This window comes from Amblyomma maculatum, chromosome 1, assembly GCF_055883805.1.
Source record: "Amblyomma maculatum isolate TAMU_Amacu chromosome 1, ASM5588380v1, whole genome shotgun sequence".
Taxonomy (NCBI): domain Eukaryota; kingdom Metazoa; phylum Arthropoda; class Arachnida; order Ixodida; family Ixodidae; genus Amblyomma; species Amblyomma maculatum.
In genome coordinates this window covers 136,518,658-136,545,923 of record NC_139344.1, presented here as the reverse complement: position 1 = coordinate 136,545,923, position 27,266 = coordinate 136,518,658, and the positions used below count along the sequence as shown (strand labels likewise).

General features: G+C 47.5%; 1 protein-coding gene across 1 annotated transcript in view; it reads left to right on the top strand.

Annotated features, from left to right (window-relative positions):
* Positions 1-27,266, top strand: part of Culd (CUB and LDLa domain) — a gene marked incomplete in the record, with an annotated part of 148,476 nt that overhangs the window by 106,221 nt on the left and 14,989 nt on the right. The window contains 2 exon segments of the mRNA XM_084589058.1: positions 11,179-11,354; positions 15,293-15,646. Of these exon segments, the coding sequence (XP_084445184.1) occupies positions 11,179-11,354; positions 15,293-15,646 (530 nt within the window).

Sequence of the window (27,266 nt, the reverse complement as noted above, 5' to 3'; positions counted from 1 at the left end):
AGTCGCACTGGCCTTGCATTGTCAGGAAAAGCATTGGCCCGCATCCCGTGAAAGGGCCTGAAATTATCAGAGGGCAAAGAGAGATGCAAAAAAGACGATTACTTAGCGTGCTTTAGGAATAACAGCTGCCCGAAGCGGGCGCCCCTCATTTAAGAGAATGCGGCGTGTCCTGGAAACCACTCGAGCCGCACTTCGAGATATGGCTCGGCACGAGAGTAGAAGCATGATTGCGACACACAGAAAACACTATAGCCAAACGGTCGAGTTGTTGGAACATATTGGATAGAAAAACAGCGCAAAAGACAAGCACCAGAGCAAAGAAACACAAGACGAGCTCTGTCTTGTGTTTCTTTGCTCTGGTGCTTGTCTTTTGCGCTGTTTTTTTCCATCCAACACGGAAAACAGTTTGGGGGAGGTTAAACATATGTGCCAGCTTGGAGAGCACTATCACAGTGACAAGCCTAATGTGCTGAGGAGGCAACTTTCTCACGACTGAACTAAGGGAGACGAGTTCCACAAGAAAAACTGGGACGTTGCATCGTAAACGGACGTCGAATTCGCTCAAACTGATGGAAAGGGGTGGGGGGGGGGGGGGGGAGAAAAAGAAAGCAAGAAAGCAAACAGAAAACTCTTCGCCGGCAGCTGCGATCCTCGCATTGAGCTGATTCAGTGGCAATGACATTGCGCGATGGGAGCAGGCTCCCTGCTCCTTCGAGGGTGCGCTCAGCAGTGACTCAGCATGATTTTGTTGTCCTTTTTTGGTAATACATCGTCGAAAACGAAGTTAATTCGTAGCTGTTGTTAAACGTCTTTATTTGTCCAGAAAAAATATTGTGAAGAGGAAGAAGTACACGAGGAACATTATAGGCAGTGACATCGTGATCGCTGCGCGTGTTGGACCTGACAGTGTTCGCTGTCGCTGTGCTCGCCGCTGATCTGCCCAGTCCTGCTGATCGAGTCCTGCTAATCGAGTCCTGCTGATCTGCCCAATAAACCCCCATTTTACATTTGGTGGAGGTGCTGGGTAAGATTTATCCTCTCCCCCTGGAACTCCGCAGCCGCACATTACCACCTCCTGCGATGCCTGAGGACGTTAACCACCAAGCCGTACAAGTTGGCTCGGCCATTATCTGCCCCGGCTCCCTCCGCCAGCGAGACACCGCCATCTTCAGCGGCACTGACGACCATGACGTCGAGGACTGGCTCACATCCTATGAGCGAGTGAGCGCTTATAACAAACGGGACGCGGAAACGAAGTTAAGCAACGTTATCTTACCAGCGGAGCAAATCTATGGTTTCGCAACCATGAAGCGGACATTCCATCATGGTCTGTGTTCAAAGCTAGCTTCGCTGAAGTTTTCGGCCGTCCGGCTGTGAGGAAACTCCGCGTTGAACAGCGTTTGGTTGGTGAGAATTTCACAAGTATATCGAGGACGTCGTCGACTTGTGCAAGCGCGTGAACGCACAGATGTCAGAGGCCGACAAGATTCTGCAAGGCATTAATGACGACGCCTTCCAGATGCTGACTGCTCGAGATATTTGCACCGTCGCAGAAGTGGTCATACTGTGTCAAAGTTATGATGAACTGCGCAAACAAAGGGCCATAACTCGCGCGAACACTATGCACTCTGAGTCGCTTGCTGGCCTGACAGATGCAGCTGAACATTCTGCGCTGCTGCCACAAATCAAGAGCTTCATTCGGGAAGAAGTTGCTTGACAGCTCTCCCTTATGTCCTGCCATGAAGAGCCTTCCTCACACCTAGCTCCCAGTTTGCGCCAGATTATTCAGGAACAAGTAGCTGAATCTCTTCCTCTAGCCCCTCAATCCATGCCTGTCGCAGCCCCGTTGACATATGCGGCTGTTGCTGCCCGACCACCACCTACTTATGCTCCGCCGCGACCTGCCTACGTTCAGCCGCCTCCTGGTTCTGCTCGAGAACCTGCGCAGTTTATTCGACCGGCTCCAAGACCGCGCAATTCCTGGCGCACGACAGATAACCGGCCAATTTGTTACACTTGCGGGCTGGCTGGACATATTTCTCGTTATTGTCGAAACCGTCTCCCAGTGTCGGCACCACCTACTCATGGTTCTGGGTACTGGTCTTCGACGCCTCAGTATTCCGCGCCTACTGAGCCTCCAGCCAGCCGTCACTTCTCCCCAGATCGCTCAGCCATGTCCGACCGTCGTTCACCGTCGCCGCGACGCCGCTCTGTCTCTCCGATGCGACGTCGACAGAACGCTTCATGTGAGGAAAACTAGAGGCCGCAGTTCCTGAGGCGAGAACTGCGACCCGTCGAAGTTTCAGTCCTCATCTGTCGCCGGCCGGCCAACCTTATTGACGTTTTCGTCGAGGGCGTTGCTGCCATGGCTCTAATTGACACTGGTGCTGCTCGGTTATGGACGCAAAACTATGTAGCTCTTTAAAGAAAGTGAAGACGCCAATTGCGGGACTTTCGCTGCGAACGGCCAGCGCTCAGCATATCAAGCCTTTAGCAGCGTGCACCACTCGAGTAGTTATCCAGAATTACCTTTATACGATTGAGTTCGTCGTGCTGCCAAGTTGCTCAAACGCTGTTATTTTAGGCTGGGATTTCCTGTCGCGTCACGCTGCTATTACGATTGTGCTCGAGCTGAAGTGGGGTTCTCGACTTTGCCCGACGCCTTACCAAACGCTGATCCACGAAATTCCTGTGCTAAAGCCCTCGTCGCCGAAGATATTCCTTCCTCCCTGCTCTTCTGTGCTTGTTCGTGTAGCTTGTGCCTCTGTTAGCGATGAGACCGTTCTCTTCACACCAGCCCATACTTTCCTGTGCCGCAAGAAGTGTCTTCCATTGCCCTACGCTGTGCTCGCTATTTCCGCTGGCCTTTCCATGTTATGGGTCTCTAACCCATTTAACTCCCCTACTGCTTTGCGCCATGGTGAATGCCTCGGCAGTATCTAGCCAATCGCATCTCTTCTGATCTCCGAGGAACCTGACGACGCATCACACTCTGCCGTGACTGCGCTCAGCCCCCCTTCACCTGCGCCCGCTTCTTTCTCTACAGACTTGTTCCTCCGCTCCATCGACGCTGATCTTCCTCCAGCGCAGCGCACTCAGCTTTTGAACCTACTACATCAATTTCGCTCCTCCTTCGACGCTCATCAAAGTTGTTTGGGTCAGACTTCCACAGTCACTCATCGCATTGGCACCGGCACCCACACCCACGCACCACTGCGACAGCGCTCCTATCGTGTGTCTGCAACCGAACGCCAGGCTATTGAAGAGCAAGTCGATCTAATGATTCGGAATGGCGTGATTCAGCCCTCAAGCAGCCCTTGGGCGTCACCTGTTGTCCTCGTAAAAAAGAAAGATGGTTCTATCCGCTTCTGTGTCGATTATCGCCGCCTTAATAAGATTACGCGAAAGGACGTCTACCCTCTCCCACACATCGACGACGCTCTCGATTGTTTGCAAGGCGCCGAGCTCTTTTCTTCCCTAGATTTACGTTCCGGCTACTGGCAAGGGCAAGTTCCCCTGGAAGCGGCTGATCGCCCCAAAGCTGCCTTTGTAACTCCCGACGGCTTGTACGAATTTACAGTTATGCCGTTTGGCCTTTGTAATGCTCCGGCAACATTTGAGCGAATGATGGACACCATTTTGCGTGGCCTAAAGTGGAAGACGTGCCTCTGCTACCTCGACGACATTGTCGTCTTTTCTCCTGACTTTGACACACACCTCTACCGTCTGAAGCACGTTGTGACCTGCCTATCTGATGCCGGACTGCAGCTGAATTTGAAAAAATGTCGTTTTGCCGCCCGCCAGCTCACCATTCTTGGCCACGTTGTCTCCAAAGAAGGTGTATCTCCAGATCCTGCCAAACTTCGTGCCATAGCAACCTTTCCCAAACCGACTTCCATCAAAGATCTACGTAGCTTCCTCGGGCTGTGCTCTTACTTTCGCCGCTTTATTAGAAATTTTGCTTCAATTGTTGCTCCCTTGACAGACCTTCTGTCCGGCAGTTCCGACCTTTTGTCGTGGTCGCCAACGTGCGACGATGCCTTCAATACTTTACGCCGGATCCTCACTGCACCGCCTGTTCTACGTCACTTCGATCCCACAGCCTACAACTCTGCCTGCTGGCACATTTAGTGAAATCACTGCGGATCTCACAATGCTATAACTAACGCTGCATGTTCGATTACAGCTATGTATCAAGCATGCCTGATGACGCGGAATATCACGCGGAACATTAAGTTTAAATGTTCGATCGAGCCTTCTTAGACGGATGTGTCGGGCGTCTGGTTGAGCCCAGTAAGCTGCTGTAGCAATATTCATACAACTCTTTAGAAGACACGTCGTATCCGCTCTTGAAAAAGGCACAGCTGTTTGGAAGCCATTGATGAGTGCGCTTTTCGCTTCAACATCGGCCTGCTCATTCCCATGGAGGCCGCATGGGCAGGGATCCATTGAAACATTATCATGTGGCCTTGCAGCTGGGCAGATGTGATGAGCTCCATAATGTTTAGTGCCAGGGACTGATAGGCAGTGTGGCGTAAGAAGTTTTCCAAAATTTGTAATGCAGTCTTCGAGTCCGTGAATATACACCATTTTTGAGGTGGTTCCCCACATATGTAGCGAATAGATTCCCAAATGGCTACAAGTTCGGCAGCGGTTGATGTAGAGGTATGTCCCAAAAGGAAATGCTGAGTCGTTTTCTGAGCTGGTATGACCACAGCTGCAGCGGATGCCTGTGCTGACACAGATCCATCGGTGTATACGTGAATATAATTGGGATATTCTGACCAGATGTGTGCCAGAGTAAGTTGTTTGAGTCCACTAATTGGTACCATTGATTTCTTTAGTATTCCGGGAACACGAAGGTGCACCAAAGGTTTATCCATCGTCCATGGTGGTTGGGTGGGACGATATGGGAGGGCATATCCTGTCGGTACTTGCGACTGATGGCAGCGGAGTGCACTTGTAAAACTGCAGTCCGGCCTCTCATCCAGAATCTTGCTGAGTGGGTGAAAACGGTGTGTTGTAAGTGCTCGTAAATATACACGAGGTGGTTCGTGTGACAAGTATATGGACATTGGGCGAGCATGTGCCTCTTCAATTGTGCCTTTGTTAGAGGTGCATCTGGGCAGTCCACAGTTCCTTGCAGCACTGTGGAAGCTAGAAGCCACGAACGCTAAACTCGAAAAATAGCTCATGTAACGTGAGCGTACTTTAAGGCTCGATTTGAAACAGAGCTTCGCGACTGCGCACTTCAAAGCGTGTTATTCCATAAGCTTTTATGACCATTTTATACTGGCACTACATTCCGCAGCGTCAGAGCGTTGCCTCTGCACTCAGCTTTGGTAGTGCTGCAAAAAACTACTGAGAATAGTGTGCAGCTTCGGTCCTAAATAAAGTGCGGTGGGCATCTCAGCGAGACCGCAGTCTGGACGAAAGTAACCGACTTCTCGGACAATATCGGGCGCTTGTTTACAGAGCACACACGGGAACACATTGTGGGCTTCAAAAAAATTATTTAGGGCCAACACTAACGCGCCAGTGAAAATGGCTTTAGCTCCGCTAAAGTCCGCTGTTCATCTCTGGAGCCCTGAAGTCAAGCACTCGGTGAAAGAATAGGGAGAGTAAGGGAAATAAGGACTTTAGTCGACGCTACATGAATAGTACGATTTAATCTGTTTGTTTCTTTTTATTTTTTAGTGGGATAGCGTTAAAGGGCCCGTTCTCCAGAAAATCTGATGTCGGCACTCTCGTCATCCGCGTTGTGAGCGAAAAGTCACGAGCATGCCTCTGGCAGGTGGTAGCTGGCATGGCCGGACACTGATTGGCTTTTAATTTGTGTTACGTCACGAGGCCACGTGACATGGCCAATTTGGCAGGAGCTGCCAACTCGGGCTTCCCAATTGAGATGCGAGGGTAAGGGGATATCGAACCCTCCTAGACCCTTGCGTTCCGAGTCGTACGGCTTGGCTAAGCGGGTATTTATATCTGTGTCGGATGGTCTTTCGCATTATGCAAACGGGTACTTGTGAGATAACAGAGGCACAAATTAAGGCATTTGTGATTATAGGAGAAGGGCAAAGTGCGTATATGCTAACGAGCATCCAAAAGAGGAGCAGCGGACGGGAGCCGTTAAAGCTGTAGCGTCATGCCCTTAAGGCGAAGCTTGTGACCCCCCCCCCCCCCCCCTCCCCCTTACTTCCCGCCCGCCATTCTTTTTACTATTCCGACATCAAGGTCGCCCTTGCTGGAGTATTTCTACGGATTTGATAACACCGTTCTTTACCGGAACGTTTACCGTTCCGGCCCTCTTACAGCGTAAGAGTAAAAACTCGGAACCTCGCGAGAAGCTCACCTTTGCTCGCCGAATGATGTTTGTAATGAAATACTTTAGTCGGATACAACTCAAGATAAAGTGGCTTGTGCCCCTCAAAGGTCATGACGTCGCACAGTTTCGCTTGCAGTTTGAGTTGAAAGCCGTAGAGGCCGTAGCCTCTGCAACACGTCATCAGCGGATGTCGCTTCTGCGCGGAGCTTCCTGCACGTCCTATGTAAAGCCCCTCTTTAGTCGTATGCACTAGTTTCTGGTTCGCGCGGAAATGAGCGCGGGAATTCCTCGCGTCGCCGGGCTTTAGGAAACGAGTTCTTCGTCATTTCAGAATCTGATATGAAATCGCCTTGTCTTCGGCTTCGAAATCCCATCGGCACTAACCACCAAAGCGCGTTGATTACAAAGTTATAATTAGTGAATTGTAGTTGATTATTTTTATAATTACGAGAGCGTTTGATAAACTTTGGCGCTGATAATTTCAAACTCACGTTCGCCATTTTTAGCTATTTTTAGTGCTCGCTGAAACACCCGGTATATACCAGCTGTTTCAAGGAAGCCAGCACTAATATTTTTAAATATGGATTATTTGAGGTATGAGGACGGCAGTGTTGTGGCACATCAGAGAACACGCGAACGTTCAGTAGGAAGCTGATTAGCTAATTTTTGATAAATAACTTTTCAACTGTTGCATTCAGGCGTAAGTACTTTCAATTGGAGATCTGTTTCCGGTCATGAGTAATAGCCATATCCGTTTTTTAAGCAGCGAATACCGAATGCATCCCACAGCGGTAAACAAGCAGCATCCTTTTCTTATTATTCACGCATCGGCTGTCGCGTGCCGCCCTTTATTCCGCGTGCGGTCCTTTGCAGCTCTCGACGGCCAACCGAGTATGGTAGCCGACAAGACATGTGCAGCGCATATTTTAAAATTTTTCTTTATCGCCGTTCTCTTTCACGCGATGGGGCCAAGACATTCCCAGTGGGAGGCGGCTCGAAAGAGACTTCTCCATTCGGCGTCATTTTACCCTGCTTTCGTGACAGGGGGTGGATGCCAGTTCAATGCCCCACCGCGGACTTGAGCGAGTTCCGTCAAGAAGAAGTCTGGCTGGTAGTCGATGCGGCGTCCCAGAGGCGAGAGCGGGCGTCACCTTCTGCCCTTCATCAATTTACCCAGGCCAGCCCGGCGACCAAGGCAGTCGGCCGATGGGCTTGCGTGTTTTCTCCTTCACTTCGCTCTAAGCCACGCTCCAAGCAGAGGTCTGCTGCCGAGTTTCAAGTCGCTCAGGACCCCGCTTCTTTGGCGATCGATACGCCATCCATAGTAAACCCCGGCAAAGCTGAGCCGGCTGCGAAGTGCCTCAGTTCGACGCGTCCAGCGAGCCTCCTTTATTCGGCCACGCTAACGCGCTCGCTCGCCTTTTCGTCGTACTTCTTTCTGCATCCTCTGCTCACACTAACCACATACCAGAAACTGAAAGTGCTCAAAGTGGCCGTGGAAAGGATATATATATATATACAGGGTGTTTCATCTAAGATTTTACCTATTTTTTAAAAATAGGAAAATAAAGTTTTATGGTCGATTCTTCTTTTAGCTGTTGTATTAAGAGTAGAGAAATATCAGGAACCATAAAGGGTACTAATTAGCTTATTAATTAACTAAGATTACGTAATTAATTTTTTCTTTATACCAGCTAGGAGCTGCTTTCAAATTGCAACAATGAGCTACCGGTGTGAGAACGCCAAATAGTATTTTAAACGACAAGAAACACGCATTTCTTAAGGACTGCAGCGCTGGCAATTCTGGCCGCTTTCGACGCACGAAAACGAAACCTAGCAGTCGAGGCGCGCACTTATGCACGCCCATGAGTGACGCAGCCGTGACGTCACCGAGAGAAACCAGCCGTATGGAGGCGGCCGCTGCCGCCCGCGAAATACGCGCCTGGAGCAGCGTCATGGTCTGGTACGATCTTGAGATATCACCAACGCATTGCGGGCGAAGCTTGTCATGGTGCGGGCGTAGCGCTGATGGTATGGGCAAATCAGCCCTCCTTCTTGGCTACGAGCTTTGTCTCTCAGAGGGTGAAATAAAAAGAAAAGCAGTACATGCACAGATATCGCACCACTGTATGTGATGACGCAGCGTCAGATGAGTATTTCACGAGCGGCAGCAGCCGCCTTCAGACGGCTTGATTCGCCCGGCGACGTCACGACTGCGTCACTCGTGGGCGCGTACAATTTCCGCGCTTCATCTGCTAGGTTTCGTTTTCGTGCGTCGAAAGTGGCCAGAATTGCGAGCGCTGCAGTCCTTAAGAAGTGCACGTTTCTTGTCGTTTAAAATACCATTTGGCATTCTCACACCGGTAGCTCACTGTTGCAATTTAAAAGTAGCTTCTAGCTGGTATAAAGAAAAAGTTAATTAGGTAATCTTAGTTAATTAATAAGCTAATTAGTACCCTTTAAGGCTCCTGATTTTTCTCTACTCTTAATACAACAGCTAAAAAAAGAATCGACAATAAAACTTAATTTTCCTATTTTTAAAAAATAGGTAAAATCTTAGATGAAACACCCTGTATATATATATATATATATATATATATATATATATATATATATATATATATATATATATATATATATATATATATATATATATATATATTATATGTTTTTATCTAGGCTAGTAGCGCATCCTTCACAGGTGCGCCAATGCCTTCTTTCCTCAAATAAGTTGAAAAGATGTACACCGCTTGCTAGCCCGCACGGCGCAAGGAGGCGTGCGCCGTACGCCCTTTCCTTTACGCCGAGAAAACTTCTTCAGCTGACTGACGGCCTTTGTAACGATGGTGCTCAGTAAGGAAAGAAGAAGAAGAAAAAAAATGCCGTGTGTATGTAACAGCAGCCCCTCAAAAGTAAACGGAGCGCGAGCGTGTAAAAAAAAAAGAGCACTGTTTCGCCCGAGGCGCTAGAAAAGCAGTAATTAGGAGACGTGAAACTCTACAGCGAATCAATTGCGGCGTACGTCAGCCGCAACCGCCACTTTTACTTTGTTTCCGACACTGGAAACTGCTGTATCGCCAGAATGTGGTTGGCAGTGTTTTCTAAAGAGAGTTTTTTATTTATTTATCAAAGGAGCTTTTTCAAGTCATTTTGCGGCATATTTTCGACCGTTTCAGGCGCAGACCATCCATGGTGCGAAGCTTTTCGTCGAAAGAAAATGGACATCTTTTTTTTTTTTTTCCTCGCGCAGCATTTGCCCCGCAAACAGAAGACTGCAAATTAATGTTTCACTTTTTTTGCATGGCTTGTAAAGTGGCGTCAACTACAGCCAGCAAAGACAAGGAATGTAATGGAATATAAAAGTGCTGTCGGCGGGAAAGAATGCACAAAGCCCTTAATAACGATGGCTCTCGGCCGCTGTTTGGGAGGAAATTAGGAAGGGTGGGGGGTGTTGGCGAAGAAGCAACTTCTCGGCTCTTCACATCGTTGAGAGCTGTGCCCTGTTAGTCAACCTCCCTTACACAAGTCAAAGCTGGCCGCTCCGACTGCCATATGTCAAAAGTTTATAGGAGACATGTTCTTGAAAAAAAAAAAAAAAAAAAGTTGCATGGTAGTGTTACAAGTATATAGAGCATCGCGTCTCATCACACTGTGAATATTGTTCATGCGACTGGATTACGTGACTTCACCAAGATATTTCTTTTAGTGAGCAGCTCATATGAACCTGTTGTAAGTGCCCGTATACTTGTCCCCCGTAAATCTTTGCGGTCTATGATACATCCAAGGTATTGCTGCCAAAGATACATATGTGAACGATGATTACCAACCAGCCGTAAAGACGAACCGTACCGAAAAGCCTATTAAGGTACTAAAAAACATGTATCAAAAAGAGTGCCCTGCAGAGTATGGCGCAAGTAACGACTTTTCGTATTTAATTTCATTTTATTATCTTAAAAATGGCAGTTAGAGACATTGTTACATAATAGCTGGGTACAAATATCATGGCTGGCAAGTGATGACACTATGAAAAATGACTGCCAAGATTGTGCTTTTTTTTTCTTACTTCAGCACACTCCGCATAATATCCCACTGTCCACGGAACCACTGTGTCGGTGAAAATATCTAACGAACAGTCCATAGGTTTTCTATTGTTTTATTTTTCAGCTCACTCAGCAAAGCTCACTCTGAATTGCACTGCAGGCTGATGGTAATACTTCATCCGAAAGTTGTGACCGCGGATAATTAACTGTCATTTGAACAGCCTTGATTGAGTCTACTTGTGCAGGTATACATTTAACCTCATAATATGGCACTTGAAAATTGCAGCATAATTTAGAACATACAGATAAAAAGACATACTGCGGATCGTCCATGAAATGACACAAATAAAAATCGAACTGAAGCCAAACACTTGAGCCCGCAAATTTCAAATATGTCTGTCACTACTGTATTTGTCGTGCTGATAGTATACCGATAACATAATAGCAAAGGAATCTGGCTCTCCTGTATGAGCATGGAAATCCGATTGATTGTACACTAATGGCTTTAAAAAGCGCATGCCAGATAAGTGCAGAAATAAGCATGCGGTGACCGTGCAAACATGGTGAACCCCCATGACGGTTTTTTTTTTTTTTTTTTTTTTTACTCAGGACGAAATTGATCGTAATATATATTCGGATCATTCGATTGTAATTAGATGAAAAGAAACATACACATCCTCCCAACAATATTTGCATGTATCTATCGACAAGCTTTTTGTACCCTTCTTGTGGGTGAAAATGTCAGAAAACAATTATAAGAGCGAACTAAAACTTATTTCTCATGCGCGTTTTTTTTTCTTTCCTTCTCGACAGGTGCGACTATGTATGGGTGAAAGAGCCGACGGTGGGGAAGTCCGGTCAAGAGTTCTGCGGCATCAGGTCCAATCAAACGGTCCAGAAGTACGAGTCTAAGACCAAGCTTCTCTCCATAGACTTCCTGTACAGCTTTTCTTACGCCGACGCCTTCAGCATAGAGTTCACCGCCACGGGTAAGTCGACCTTCAAGGCTGAGTGCGCACGGCGCAGTCTACCTTCGGCGCGGCGGCCAGAGAAGGAGCGCTATGGAAATGCCGAAACAGCATGCGTAGACCATGTGGCTTTTGCGGCTGCGGGCTTCACGCGCCGCCACCCCGACGAATGTTGCAAAACGCGACGACGCGGGTTGACGCGCTCCGCGGTCGTCCGTGCGCTTTTCCGCGCTCGCGCAATGACTGCCAACTCCAAAAGGATGTGACAGGCAGGCAGCTCGGTTGGTGGTATGCTGGATGCAATATGCAAGGCTGCTGTCGCGCGAGCAAAATAGCGCTGAAAGCCCCGTAATGTGTAAATTTATGCAGCGTGTACCTGAGCGCGGATTCATTGACGTCGGCCGCTTCAGTTTTGTAACGTTTCGCTGGGAGAGAGGGCGTAGAGGTGGGAGTCGCGCTTGGCGACTCCGCATTGTTTTGGATTTCGGACGGAAAATAGAAGACTGTCCTCATTGTTAGTATTACATAGCCCTCGTTGTTTCTCTTGTCCGCTCTTTTCTTGTGTTAAACTTGAAAGGGAGGTGCGAGGTCGGTTGAGGACACCTCAAACGGGCGCAGTTGCCTAGCAAAAGAAAAGAAAAGAACTCCTACGGGACTAAGTGGTGTGTCATTGGCGGGTGTGAGCCCACTCACGAGTTGCGAATACATACTGGCGAGAAATTCCGTTCGGAAGACGCAATCGAGGATGTGGAAAAGCATTTTGCTGATCTTTTCTTCGAGGGGTCATTGTTGTTGTGCAACAGCGGGAAGCAGAAGCTCGGGAGTATGTCAGGACGTGAGCGCATTACGTACGCCTCTCACAAAGGGGTGCACAATTGTCAACTAGATCACATTGCACAAAGTCCATGGTGAGGAGGATCGAGCTATCAACTGCGAACTAACTAATTTAGGCGTATTTTGGCATAATAATTGTAACGAACTAAATAAAACTATCCACACTTTACTAGTTTTACTAATTAGAGAAATGCTGGTCAAGTAACGAATCTTAAGACAGGAATTCATGATTAAATGGAAAGTTGTAAGATGTCTAGAAACTTAGTACCTTAAGCTTCAGGAAAGCTTTAAAGTTTTGCTTTTGCACAGTCTCAACAAACCTGCGAGCACGAGATGACCATGCCTACTTATGGCGACGCACGCTCATTCGTAGCGCCATCACGCGCCACACCCGCCACGTTCGCGCCAAGCTTTTCTTCCCGTTCAGAAATAGAGAGAAGTAAATACTAACGGCAGCATGACATGCAAAAAATATCGGCACTTTAAGAAGTGCGTTTAATTGAGTCTTAAATGTTTGTCTTTATTCCCTTGCCTGTGCCTATATTATCTTTTCTTTTCTTTTTTTTTTTTTTTTTTTAGTTTTGTATAGGTAGCACATGTATACATACACATGTATACATACCGCAACATGTGCCCTTTCAAAGACTGCACGGATTTCTAAGAATGATCGCCGACCATCAACTGCAAGACGACTCTTCCATCATCATAGGAGATGGCTCGCCCTTATAATATGAACGCGCCCTTTCAACATCAGCAGATGAAATGCTTTCAATATGGCGCGTTCTCAGAATAAAGCGAGCCACTTTTTTCATTTTGCGCTAGTAAAAGACGTCCTGCACTCAAGGTGCTGTATACCGCTTGAAACCGACCACTTAATTTGCTTTGTGCGGACGCGGATGCACCCTCGGCCGCCGCGTGTCTGTGTGTCACCAATAATGTGTGTGACTCCAATAATCAAAGTATGTTTTATTTAGTGAACATTTTAATCACATTAAACCGCTTGTTTCACTGTTTGTTTAGAAAAAATAAGAAGGGTCAACCAACATCGCTTTTCTGCAGCTGGACACAGGGTGTACGTGGCTGATTTCAACTCAACGGACTCCGTTATTAACTATACCGGGTGAATTTCTTTTAAATTTAGAGATTGTTATTTTAAAACCGACGAGAGATACGGCGGTGAGCTTTGCACAAGCGGACAGCAAGGCGGGCAGCATGTCCGTCCGGAAAAGAGTATGATTAGACTTCAACTAAAATTAACTAGGTTTAATTTGATTTAATGGGCAAAGTTATACAATATAATTACAGACTGTCAGCATTTAAACTGAGCTCACTTTATAAATTTGCTTAGTCGGCAATGTGGCTTGAAATGTTGAACGTCGAAAATGCTCATTTGAAAGCTCGTTGGGTAGGCTTTCCCTCAGAGAATTGCTAACATGCTGTCGATGCACGCGATACCGTCGCCGAAATTATAGTAACTTCTTCTAAATGTTGAAATACACAAGTGGTGTCTATTTCATGCATTATAAATGCAAGCGATGCGACTGTAAAAATATGCAACGCGGAAAAGTCGACTTAACGCGCTTTCAAACGCGTTATTTTTGACGTTCGATATACAGAGCCACACTGCCGGTTAAGAAAAATAAAAAATCGGGCTTGCCATTAATGTTGCCAGCCTTCAATTTCGCAATGTAATGTTGACCTTAAATAAATAGGTAATTAGTTTATTCTACGCAATTAATCTTCCAATCATTATGCTCAGTCACGTACAGGTGCCGTCGAAATTAAATGGAAGGTAACATATTAGGAAAAAGAATTCCTTTTAATTCAAAGCGTAACGGTCGTGATCTACGGACCATAGTGTAATTCGCATGCATGAAATGAGTAACTAAGTTTCGTTAACACTGCTTTTCATTTAATTTTAAAGTACCTGTACATGATATCCACCTTGCCTGCACAGGCTGCATAACGTACCATCGTGAGCTAAAGTGGTACAAACGTACCTGCAGCCGGTGGTGAAATGTGGGAAAATTGCATCGAAACGCCATGGCGTCGCTAGATGGCGTTTCGATGCAGTTTTCCATATCAGTAACTCGATGCGAATCGGCAAATGTTTTACGTTCGTCTCTGACTCCACTTGCTGTTTACATACTTGTCTCTTGTGACAGTCATTCCTTTTTTTTTTCTTTGCTGCACTTAATACTAATAACTTTATCGCACAATTGTTGGCTCACAATTTCAGAAGTTCGTGCTAACACAGCAGCATTTCACACCCGCTGCACTTCGTTACCGTGCTCAGCATAGCTCTGCTATTGCAATAATCACATCTTAGCGTATAGTGTGATGCACAATTCGCTGTAGAGACCCACCGCCCCAAAGGCGGTAGGGTGTAGACGTGGTCACAAGACGGCAGGGCCTATGATGTGAAGAATTTTTAGGCAGTTTTATCCCGTTCTTTGCAAGGAGCAGAAAGGAAAATGTCACTAGTGCAGGATACTGCTGCCTGAAGTGTGAAGTAAAGCGTCTTGGAGAGAGTATACAGCTGCAGAAAGCATGGCGAAACCGCTTGATTGCCAGCGCCTGCAACTGAAGTGTTTCCAGAGAGAAAAGAAAAGAAAAGTGCAGGAGAGCATTCCTGGAAGGCGCGTCTGAGCCGTCCGAACATACCAAAACGTTAAACTAAAATAGCATCTATAGCTCCCCCTCCCCCCTCCCCGAGTTTTACAGTCCAGTAAAGAGTCGTCTCCACCCAGCTCCCCTGCTGCGCGTCTATTAGAGTGCCTGGATGTACAACCAAGGACAAATGTACAAGCGGGAACTTTCAAGCATGAACACTAAAGCGCTAAAACTATAGCTAAAGGATGTGAGATATAAAGCAAGTTTTGGAGCGGTTATCGAACTTTCCTAGCATTAACAAGGCTAAATACATAAGTATTTAGCCTTGTTGTGCTAAAATCTAAGTGTACTGTTCGCGTTTCATTTGGACCGGTTGGTACTCGCGCCACCAGGTACATCAACGTTGTACACATTATGTCCAATACCGTTCCACTTCTGTTGACATAGTAGCTCCTGCACAAGCTTGGAGTCGACCTTTGCCAAAGCTAACTTTTCAGCCTTCTTTGGTGCAGCCAACACGTACACGCACGAGGGTCAAGTGGACTACCAGCACAAGGGCGGTGCATCAGGGTTCGTGGAGTCACCACACTTTCCAGTCGGCTACCCGAGTGACTATAGCGCCGAGCACACGATGCGCAACCTGGACAACCGCGGTTTTGTCCAGCTTGTCTTCACCGACTTCCAGCTGTCACCATGGTCTTACGTCGAAGTCCTGGACAGCAACGGCTCGCGCGTGGACGTCTATAACGGCAACACCTTCCGGCCGCCCATCGTGGCCTCTGCCGGGCCCACCCTGATGCTCCGTTTCCGCGCCAACGACGAGTACCCCGACCTGGGCTTCCGCGCGAAGTACACATTCGTCAACTGTAAGTGCGAACTGCTGCTTCTTGCGCGGGGGAAAAAGGAGGGGAGAGGGGGAGGCAACGAAACCACTTGCGCACTTTTAGTAGCGTGATCGGCGATGACCGTGTTTCAGAAATGGAAGACGTAAAATGTCAGTAACCCGTCCAGTGACAATATTTCCAGAAATATTCAAACTACAACACCTCGTAATTTTAGCTTAATGCTGCAGTAAATACTTTACAATGATTTTTTTTTATTTTTTCAAAAGCTTCCTAGACTGGAAACTATTGTAATTGCTAACGACATAAACTGACTCCCCTGTACGCATGCAGCGTTGTTGTCTGTTGCATTTTTTCCGTATTCTCCGGGGCTGGCAAGGCCATGGACAGAGGGTGCTCCGGAGTCTGTTCTGCGGAAGTGTTGGAAGTGTCGATCACTGATATGTTCGGTGCTAATGAAGCTAGCTTAGATGTTTCTGCGTTGTGGAGAGGATTGAGGGGATACCTACTGCTCGTGTGCGTTGCGTTTTATAGTCCTATAGTAAACAGCTTTTCATGGGCCTTTTAAAGCGGGGTTTTACATCATTCGGTGACCCTTCACATAATGTGATACGTTACGACTTTGTGCTAATGGCTCTATTTGCGACCTGAATCCGAAACCGAAGAGAGTCGAAGTGCTAGTGCTCCTAAATCGGATCTGGGCAAACCACGCTACACCGGCTGCGACTTTTAAAATATCCTTAACCCCATGTAGTACCCCTCCCGCTTCCCGTCGTGCGATGCCAAACCCTTGTACCAATATCCTTATGTGCGCCCACACCCCAAAAATCACCTGCCCATTCCGAAACTCTTCAGGGAAACTCCACTATCCAGCAGCAGTTTTCAAGACCAATGGCTAAGTGGGCTTGTTGGATAATGGCAGATACGTTCATGGACGAATGATACCTCCCAAGATCTACACCTAATAATACAAACAGATTTTTGTTCTCCTATCGGCTAGGTCCCTACGAACGGCAGCATTTTTATTTTCCATTGTCTCAACATAGTATTTGTCGGACAGGCTGTTGTACCTCGTGGCACAGGTTGGAAGTTATTGGTGAGGAGAAGATTGAGCGCACGCCCCCTTGGCTCGTCACTCCGCGCTCGCGCCGCGACATATTGGCAGAGGCGAATTTCGGTCACTCTTTAAACATTGAACGCTCAAGTGTGAATGTACGCTTTTGGGACCGAATGAAAATTTGAGCCCCCGCGTGACTCCACTCGGCATTGCGAGTGGAGTCACGGGCATGTCGCTGGCAGGTAGCTAGTTGGCAGCTGACGTGGCCGGGTACTGAAGACTTAACGAGATCACATGATACCAGGAAGTTGGGAGAAGTGGCCTGCTTAGGTCGCTCATTTGAGATGAGAAGATGGAATAAGAATCAACATTCAGTACTCTTGGGTGCTGAGGCATGCTGGCATGCTACACACCGGTTACGCAGGCACTTTCATACGACTTTGGCTGAAACAGAGCTTTATACGTTAGGTGGTTGCCTATCGCGTCATACTCTTAAAGGTGGAGGTTTCCCCCATTTTTTTTCCTACACGAGGTGGTTGACGTAAGTTACTATGGCCACTCAGTTGGGAGGACTGTATTATACAGCAGGAATAAAATTGAAGTAGAATTACTGGTCGCTGAAAGCGGACACGCGCACTGTCATCCGTCATACTGGTCTAATTACTTGAATTAATCAAACCATTGGATCTAAGCAAAGTTCGATTAAGAACCCCGAAAGATACAAAGAAACCATAAATGAAGCAGTTTCTGTTGCCCCGCCGCGGTGGTGCAGTGGTAAGACGCCCAACTACTGTGCCGGAGTACCCAGGTTTGATCCCTACAGCAGGTGGCTGCGTTTTTATGGAGGCGAAACAAAGTGGCGTCCGTGTGCTGTGCGATATCAGTGCACATTAAAGATCCCCAGGTGATCGAAATTACTCCTGAGCCCTCCACTGCGGCAGCCCTTTCTTTCTTTCCGCTTTCACTCCCACCCTCCTCCCTTTCCTTACGGCACGTTTCAGGTGTCCACAGAAAGAAGAGTGACAAATACTGTGCTTTTACTCTCCTGTGAACCAATTATTATTATATTATTATTACTCTTATAATGAGTCAATTAGGAACGGTCATTTATTGAACCAATTATTATTATTATTATTATTATTACTCTTATGAGTCAGGAACGGTCATTTATTGTTTCCCGTGCTCTGTCTTCTTGAAGAAAGTGCAGAAATTGAGGAGGAACACATAATCGCGACCGCTCGAGCATGCTGATGGCAACTGCGGCTTCAGTTTTATCTGCTTTAACCACGCTCCACTAGGCATGCCAAACAAACCTGCCCACAGACTGTCGAAATGAGGAAAAAGTTAACGCTGTTTTTAACTCGGGTCTTGACTGACCTGATGCGGATGCTCCACTAATAAGCAGTGTCCGCATCACGTCGTTCCGCAGTGCAGACAGCGTAACAACGGTGAAAATTCATTCTTGAATGCTTCCCTTCAATCGCAGCGAACTGTAATATGACGCCTGTTTTCGAGGCTTTTTTGCTTGACTAGCTGACCGTGCCAAATTTCCAGTGTATGCGACCAATTATGAGGAGATAAAAAAAAAAGAAACTCGGACGGAGCAGGTGCTGCTTCGCGGCAAACGCGCACACGTATGCAACCACTGCAATGAATTGTGAGCATCCGTATACTGTAGCAGTACTTTCCCTGATGAGGCATAATATAAATTGTTTGGTTTGGTTTGTGGGGCTTAACGTCTCAAAACTACTCAGGCTATGAGAGACGCCGTAGTGGAGGACTCCGGAAATTTCGACCACCTGGGGTTCTTTAGCGTGCGCTGACATCGTACAACACACGGGCGCCTTGCCTCTCGTCTCCACAGAAAAGCGGCTGCGGCAGCCGGGATTTGATCCCGCATCGAGCGCCCTAACCACTGCACCACCACGGCGGGGCCGTAATATAGATGGATACATCTACTCCACAGTTTAGGTGCTCGAGTATGGCACCTTTTTCCTATAGACAAGCGTCCTGTTTGTAAACAAAGGTGGCGCTGCGATCGGCAGCGACATGGGGTGTAGGCAAAAGCGCAGCGTGCCTACACTGCGCAAAGCGACGCTGCCTTCGAAACCAGTCCGCGCGTGCGAATATAATAAGATGTAAGCTTCGCTTATGCGTAGAAATAGCTTGGTTTATGCCTGTAGAGTATTTCCGCACATTATCAGCCGATTACAGCTAGAATTACTTGGCGAAGAGCGCTGCATTGGCTTTCTCCTCCGTGGCCTCAACAGCGCGCGGCTGCGGTACGTGCGACGGCCGTGAGTGATTAAGTTAAATAAAAACGAGAAAGCGCAATGTATAAGAAAGGCTAATAGTCGACCCTGTTCAACTCCCAGGCCTATTCCTAGCGCATGCAAGGAGGACGACAATATGAATGACTGGAAGTGTGTTTTTCATATGACGAATCTATTGAGCTGCCTTTCTGTTGCTTCAAGCACTCACTCTAAAGAACAATATTATCGGCAATCACATTTCTAGCTCACTTTACCGGCAACTTAAATCATAGAATTTCGTATCTAATAAGAAGAACTCAATCCTTTAGATCTTTTTAACATGGTGGCAAAGTGCACTGCCAACTTGTTTTCGCCTGCCCGATAAAAAAGACGTTGACGTCTATCCCATCTTACAGATGTAGCAAGGTCATTCACAGGTTAATACGTACATGACGGCCAGTACGAAAGCTCTCATTTTGTTCTCTATGATCTATGAGAGACGCATGAGTGCAGATAAAACATTCTCCACGATCGCTTGCAGCGAAATGTGCGTGATCTGCTGAGCTTTTTTAATTATACTTGGAAATTGTTTTTTCAAATGCCATCATCTTATTCTGCTTATTTTGCACCCCTCATAGTTGATTCCTATTTGGGACATTGAACTCCATGTACCATATATATAATTAAATATATCCTGCTCGATCTGAGCTAGATTGTACGTGGATATTTAATTCATTCGTCAGGATCTTATAATGACCTCCAAAAATAAAATTTAGAAATGAGAAATAATAATGCGGGACTGCCCGGATCATAACAATGTTTACTATAGAACCGGTGATGAAGAGACTCGTTGAAACTCGTGAAAGTACAAACAGAGAAAAGCTATACTTTACAGGTCCGGGCCTATACCAGCAATATCGCACTGGAGTGACCGCACTCAAAGTAATTGCAATTACCTTCACAGCAGCGTTTTTGTCCTTTCTGCGTGAACATATGCACGGGCAGCACTGCAAGTGAATAGAACTCACAGTGCAGCTTCCCTGCGGGATCATGCGCACACGGAATATATCGCGTCTGAACTTCTTACATATATATCAATATATCAAAATGGGCACGAGCTGCAGGCGGTTGTTCTTGCGCTATTCGTCGTACCGCCGAAAAGCAGTCATGATAATTAAGGGTTGCAAACGAACTGATCTAGTTTCGGTGAAGAACTGCAACGCATATATATGTTAGCCGCGAAGGCAATCCGTCACCGAAGAGTCTACTTGTCGCGCTCAATGCCACTGCCCTTCGCTCTCATCTTTATTCTACCGCAAGAAACATGTTAAAACAAGTGCCATTTTGCTTTTTGTGCCTCGTGGCGCAATCAACCGCACCACAGCTCGTAGAAATATTGGGAATTATGCCCGAAAACACTGCAATCGCCGCGCATCCAATGCAGACGGCCCGCGCTTTTGCCTACACCACGAAAGTCACTGCTGTCGCCAGCGCCACCGCATCTTCGCTGACGTCACGGGCTGACGCTTGTCTATAGTCTGTCCTCCGGCAACGGTAAAGTTTCATGACACCATTTGTATTTTTTTTATGTTACTCTGCAACTAACAAACTTCTTGTACATCTACAACCAGATCGGTTTCTCCGAAATGGAATAAGGGAGAAGGGGATGTCAGTTTCTAGGAGGGTGAGGGGTAGGGAGTTGAGGGTAGAGTGGAAGCGGTAGTCATTTTTGATAGTCACCAGCATAAAAAGAGTGGCACGAATTAAGGGGGTCCATACAACCACTTAGGTAATTTGTAGGGAAATCATGCATGCGTACAGCAGCTGTTTAAATGTTGATGGAGAATTTGACTATTGAGCACGAGTAAGATTACTACTTTTACTGTGAGCAACGACGTACAGATATTGATTCGATTTTTTTTTGTGCATCATGGACCAATGTACACTGACCGATTAAGGCAGGCATTTGCTTTTATCATAATGAATGCTGCTCGAAACGCGTCATTAGACTGTACGAGCATCATGGGTATATACCCTATTAATGTGAGATCAGTTGAGCGGTGCGCTTATGCAGACAACCATGACGCGTAACAACAGGGTGGTTGCATCGCGTCGTGCGGCATCATCATGGACATCATGAGCAGGATGTAGTTGATTATAGTAGTTCCATACAAAATGATGGTAATTCGGCTGTCCGGAAACTTATAATGACCCCTACCCCAAAGTGGCGGAGGGGGCAAACTTTCAGCATTCTCGAAATCATGTATTCTGGTCGACTAGGTAGTGCATGTGATCGCCTCTGCAAACGTGTTAGGGCGGCGGGTGTGCTGCTACCTCCCTCTGTGCAGCGTCTTATGGACCACGAACAGCTCTGTTTGCACGCTTATTTTCAAAAGCTTTCTGCCGCCTGCCAAGCCTGAGAATGAATGGTGTCTTATTTCAAACAGTAGTGTTCACAGCTAGGGAAGTAGACACGTCCTCACTAAGCTGTTTGAATGAGAACTGCGGTGAACTTAGTTACAGATTCTGAGCTTCATTCTTTGGGCTCTGCTCCATGGACACGTGCCTGCGCACACTGGAACAGATCTACGCATGCACCAGACGCAACGCGAACCCAGGCGCCCCTGTTTACTTGGACCCGACCGCAGGGCCGAGTTGAGGAGTTGAGTGGACTCGACCCTACCGCGAGTTTACATGAACCCGATGAGCGCAGAGCTGGCTCCGGATGAGCATAAAGGGGCTTTATACCTGTGCTACACGGGTATCTTCGAATGACATTGGGGCTCAACAGGCACCCGTGGTGCTACACGACAGTTTCCAAACACATTCGAAAGCTTCAGCATTCACTCGCAGTATTGCTATGGCGCTGCTGCATGCATCGAATTTCGCTTCTTTACATTTGCATTGTTTTCAGTTTGCACGAAGTATAACGGCGCAAATATAGTGGTTCCCGCGGTCACGCTAGACTGACAACAACACCAGCACGTCCAACAGCCGCATATTATTGCATCGCGGCATGTTTTTCGGGCCACCAATGCTAGGACGGCAGCCCATTCATGTCCTCGACTGGCTAAAGCGATCTATATCAAGTATTGTATGGTCATGCTGGAGAAAGCAGGGAGAATCAGCGAAAGCGCCGACCGTACGTGATGTCACCGAGTGTAAAGTGCTTTCAAGGTAGGCGATCGCATCAGCGCTTCCTACAGACTTGTACTATGTAAACAAGGAATAGTATGAATGGTTCGAAAGAGAAGATATTACTTTATAACAGTATAGCACAACCAACACTTCGTGTCAGGTAAACGAGCACTGGCTTTCTGTACACATCGATATAAACAAGCGTACCGGAGTGCAGTCGTCGTCATCTGTGCATTCGTGTGCAAATTTCGCATTCAACGCCAAGCTGTGTAATATTATCTTCAAGCACTCATTTAGAAAGTACACGAGCTATTCGATAAAAAAGCAGCAGATATCGAAATCGACCACCACAGAACCGAAGCGGTTGCGGTACTGTGGTTCTATGGTGGCCACCATAGCGATACCTCGCGCAGCCTGGCTGTGGGCGGAGCAAAGCGATGGCGATATGCTATTGGTTGGTGCTTGCTCTGTTCGCGTTTCGAAAGCATTCCAAAATCTCGAATGTCTTTGCGTAGCTCATTCAATTCGAATGACATTTCAGTCGAATACTTTCGAAACATGTCGTGTAGCTGCGCAGGTTTAGCATTCGAGTTGAATTACATTTAAGCGGCATTTACATGGACTCGACAGGAGCGGGTTGAGTTATCGGGTTCAAAACCGGTTAACGGGTTCATGTAAACGCTGTCGGGTTGACTCGAGGTACAGTGGGAGAGGACAAAAGTATGGAAAATGCTAGTGATCCTCAGGGGAAAAGCTAGAATCGGGTGCCGTCTGCTGGTTCTTCGCCTCGATGCAAGGTCCCGCCATAATCGCATCCAGAGCCGGTTCTGCACTCGTCGGGTCGGGTTCATGTAAACTCGGTAGGGTCTAGTCAACTCACTTCTCAACTCGATCCTGTTATCGGGTTCGTGTAAACAGGGCTTTGGTTTGAAGGCATGGGGTGGGTTGACTGAACTCGACGCCGCTGCAGGAAGCATATAAACGCTGTCGAGTTGAGTCGAGGCACAGTGGGAGAGGCGAACAAAACGCTAGAGATGTGTGGGGAAAAACCGGAACCGGGTGCCGTCTGCTAGTTCTTCGCTCCAATGCGAGGTGACGCCATAACCGCCACTTGTCGGGCTGAGTTCATGTAAACTCGGTAGGGTCTAGTCCACTCAACTCGATCCCCGCTGTTGTATCCATGTAAAATAGGGCTCCTATAACTAAAGCCCCTCAATAGACTAAAAGTAGCGCCAACATGTGAAGTTTGCCGCCCGCCTCCTCTCCTGCGCTCTCCTTCGTTGTTCGACCCTCTCATTGGCCGAGCGCCGTCACGTGCGCGCGCGCGCTTTTTTTTTTTGCTGGGCGTGCAGCTTCCTCCTTTCCAGCGGGGCGGGCGGCGCGCGCGCGGCACATATCGCCGTGTGCTTTGCTGCCACGCGGACTGCTACTAAATCGTTCCCGCTGGCTATTTAATTTTTTTTTCAAGCATGTTGCGCTCTTTGGCCGGCGGCTGATAGAAGCACGGTGGTGAAGGCGAGTTCAACCAACGCAGACATCGCGTACAAATGGTGTTACGCACTGACAGTTGAAAACGGAACCGTTTCAGCGCAAAATATAAAAAAAAACTGCTACCACGCTTCTCAAGTTTCACAGTAGCTTACAATTCAGTCCAACCTGCAAAGAAACCACACAGACTGCAGCTTCCGCAGCCTAGTTAATTTTTTTTCAAGCATGTTGCGCACTTTTGTCAACGGCTGACGGACTCAAGGAGGTGAAGGCGAGTTAAATCGACGCCAAAATCGTGTACGTATGGTGACACACCATGGCAGCTGAACACGGCACCGTCTCAACGCCAAATATAAAAAAAATAACTGTTACCTCCCTCCCCAAGTTTACCGGTAGCTCACAAATCAATCAACGCTGCAAAGACTCCACACAGACTCTAGCTTCCGGCGCCTATAGTTAATTTGATCTGCAGCTGAAGTTGAAAATACATGGAAGACAGCTGCTGCCACACTTCTCAAGTTTACCGGCAGCTCGCAATCCAGTGAACGCTGCAAAGAAACCATACACAGACTGTTCCAAAATTGTTCCTGTCCGCCGCCTAGTTACAAATTTTATAAAGCATGCCGCTGAGTGGCCAAATGTGACGAACTACGGACACACGGAGATGACGGCGAGTTGAACCAACGCCGAAATCGCGTATATGTGGTGTATGACACTCACAGCTGAAACTATTCTGGCGGGAAATCCCTGTCAACATTCGGTAATTATGTTTCAGCAGTGAGTAATATTTTAACCTGAACACATTGCGACAAAATGCAAGGCCCTGGTGAGACCCGGCGCACGGCCGCCTCGATCGGCGCGCGCGCGGCGCTGATCGAGACGGCTGTGAAGGGCGCCTGCTCCGGAGAGCGCGCGCTAGTCGCGCACCCCGTAGGTGGAGCCACGGTCGAAATGCGAGAGGAGGAGCGGCGCCGCCGGAGGAGGAGAGAGGAGATGGCGCTACTTTTAGTTTATTGAGGGGCTTTACCTATAACCGGTTTTTGACGCGATACTCAACTCGACCCACTCCTGTCCATTTACATGGACCCGACAGCGGAGAGTCGAGTTGGGGAGTTGAGTTGAGTGGATTCGACCTTACCGGGTTTACACGAACCCGACCAGATGAGCGCATAACCGACTCGGGGACGAGCGGCGATTATGGCGGCACCTCACATCGAGGTAAAGAACTAGCAAACGGCACACGGTTCCGGTTTTTCTCCTGCGCATCTTTAGCATCTTCCGCAATGCCCTCCTCTCTTACTGTGCTCCGACTCAACCCGACAGTGTTTACATGCTTCCTGCGGGGTCGAGTCCAGTCAAACCACCCCCTACGCCAGAGTTGCTCGACTTGATTTCTCGACCCAACCTGACAGCGTTGGGTCCATGTCAATGCTGTTAATGGAGTCTGCGCTCGTGCTCACACGCGCACCTTGAGCTCCCCCTGCGTCTTCTGTTCATTTTGTTCACTGCTCGAAGCCTTTTCAACTATCCTTTGCCCATTTTTTTTTGTCTTGAAAGTTTTTAAGTCGGGGCAAGAGGTTGAGCGAGCCAGAACAGAATGATGGATATGAGCTCTGTTTACATGGACCCAACAACGGGGTCGAGTTGATTGGACTCGGCCCTACAATTCTACCAGGTTTACATGAACCAGACCCGACAAGCGTTTAGACGAGCGGCGACTACGGTGGCGCCTCGCGTCGAGCCGAATAACTAATAGACTGCACCCGATTCCGGTTTTCGTTTTCTTACACTGGCGGCTCGTGAAGGTCGTGCGATTCGATTCTTCATGGAAGGGGAGACCAGCGATTGTTCGGATCTTCCTCTCCATGCGCGAGGTCCCACTGCACCCTGATTCAACCTGACAGCATTTACATGAACCCAGTAACCGGTTTTCACCCTGATAACTCAACTCTCTCCTGTCGGATCCATGTAAACGCTGCTATGGAGGTGCACGCGTGACGCCCATCGGGAGGTGATGGCGAGCGCTCTTTCGACTAGGAAGCGCCCCGGGCCTTTAGAGAAAGCAAACGGATGATATGAAAAATTTTGAGAGCGTAAGCTCTTCTCACATTTGCAATTTCTGTTGGTCTGTCAGCGGCTCCAAATTAAATATGGTGGATGTATCACGGGACTATCAAGGGCTTAAGTTAGAATTAAGTTAGGATTTCAAGTCTGAAGCAGTGTTCACCATAGTGGTTTGCCACCTTAGCGATCCAAGATGGCGTCCGCCCTATGTCACGTGGTGCCACACAAGGTGGCGGTCATCTGTGTCACGTGGTTCCATCCAAGATGGAGGCTACCATATGTCACGCGGTGTCATGCAAGATTGGTGTCACCGTAGATTACGTGGTGTCATTCAAGATGGCGGCCATTATTAGAGAACACGTGATGCTTACGTCATAAACCAAGGTGGCGGCATAGTTCAGTAATTATGTGATTACGTCACGATTCAAAATGGCAGCAATCATTACAATCCACGTGACATCTGCGTCATAATCTAAGATGGCGGCATAGTTTCATGATCACGTGACGACGTATACGTCATATTCCAAGATGGCGATTTGCTTTGGAACCACATGAAAATATGTCGTATTCCAAAAGGGCGGCATAGTTTCGGATTTGCAATCCAAGATGGCGGACTACTTCGGAAAACACATGATCGCTGTCGCCACCTGGAGGCCTGCATGTTAGCTGATTTTCTTCTGTGCTGTCATTCCGCTATATACTCCGCTTGAATGAGGGTCAATATTAGACCACGGGGTGGGGGGGGACCATTTGGTTTAAAATTGTGGTCTAATCACTGGTCACCCGAGGTTCACATTAGTGTTGAAAGGTTCGGTTTGTTAGGTTCAATGTCTCAAAGTGACTCAGGCGTGTTAAAAGGTTTGTCGGGCTATTGCATACAAAATTGCTAGTCAAGTGAAGCTTTAAAGTGCGTGAGGGAGTCTTACCAAAGACCCCTGGTCATTGAAACCATAATGGGGGCGTAACTTCTAGGGGTCGTAGCGATAAATTGTTAAAGAAAGGCACATGTATCTGTCACACTTCTCGGTGGACACCTGAACCATGCCGTAAGGGAAGGAGGTGGGAGTCAAAGAAGGAGGTGCCGTAGTGGAGGGCTCCAGAATAATTTCGGCCATCTGGGGATCTTTAACGTGCACTGACGTCACAAAGCACATGGATGCAAAAAATGAATAAAGAATATGACAAAACATACATGGTGTCATATTTAGAAAACATACTTTAATCATTCAAACATAACAGCTAATGAATGCTCTTGCATTTCAATGCCTATCGGTGGTGGCTGCATTTTTTAATCTCCTATTGATTCAAAGTAAAACTTACTCATGTGAGGCAAGCTGCAGACTGTTTAAAGAGACACATTAAGTTTTATCGCAGCGTGTTTTGAGTGTTAGAAGGGTTCCCGGCCTATGTGTGGTTGCAGATGACAATGTGTTCGGTCAATACCCATTGCAGAGGCAGAAGAAAACTCTATGGCTTGTGCATCCAATGTCAAACTGCCTGAGGATGTCTGCAAGTGGTACGAACATTGTCATCGCAAACAGGGCATCCTCAGAACCTTTTCCGTGCATCATAGCCAAAAGTCCTCAAGACGATATCCTTAGCTTGTGTACATTTATTTTATCATTGTCTTATTTCTGTATTAGGT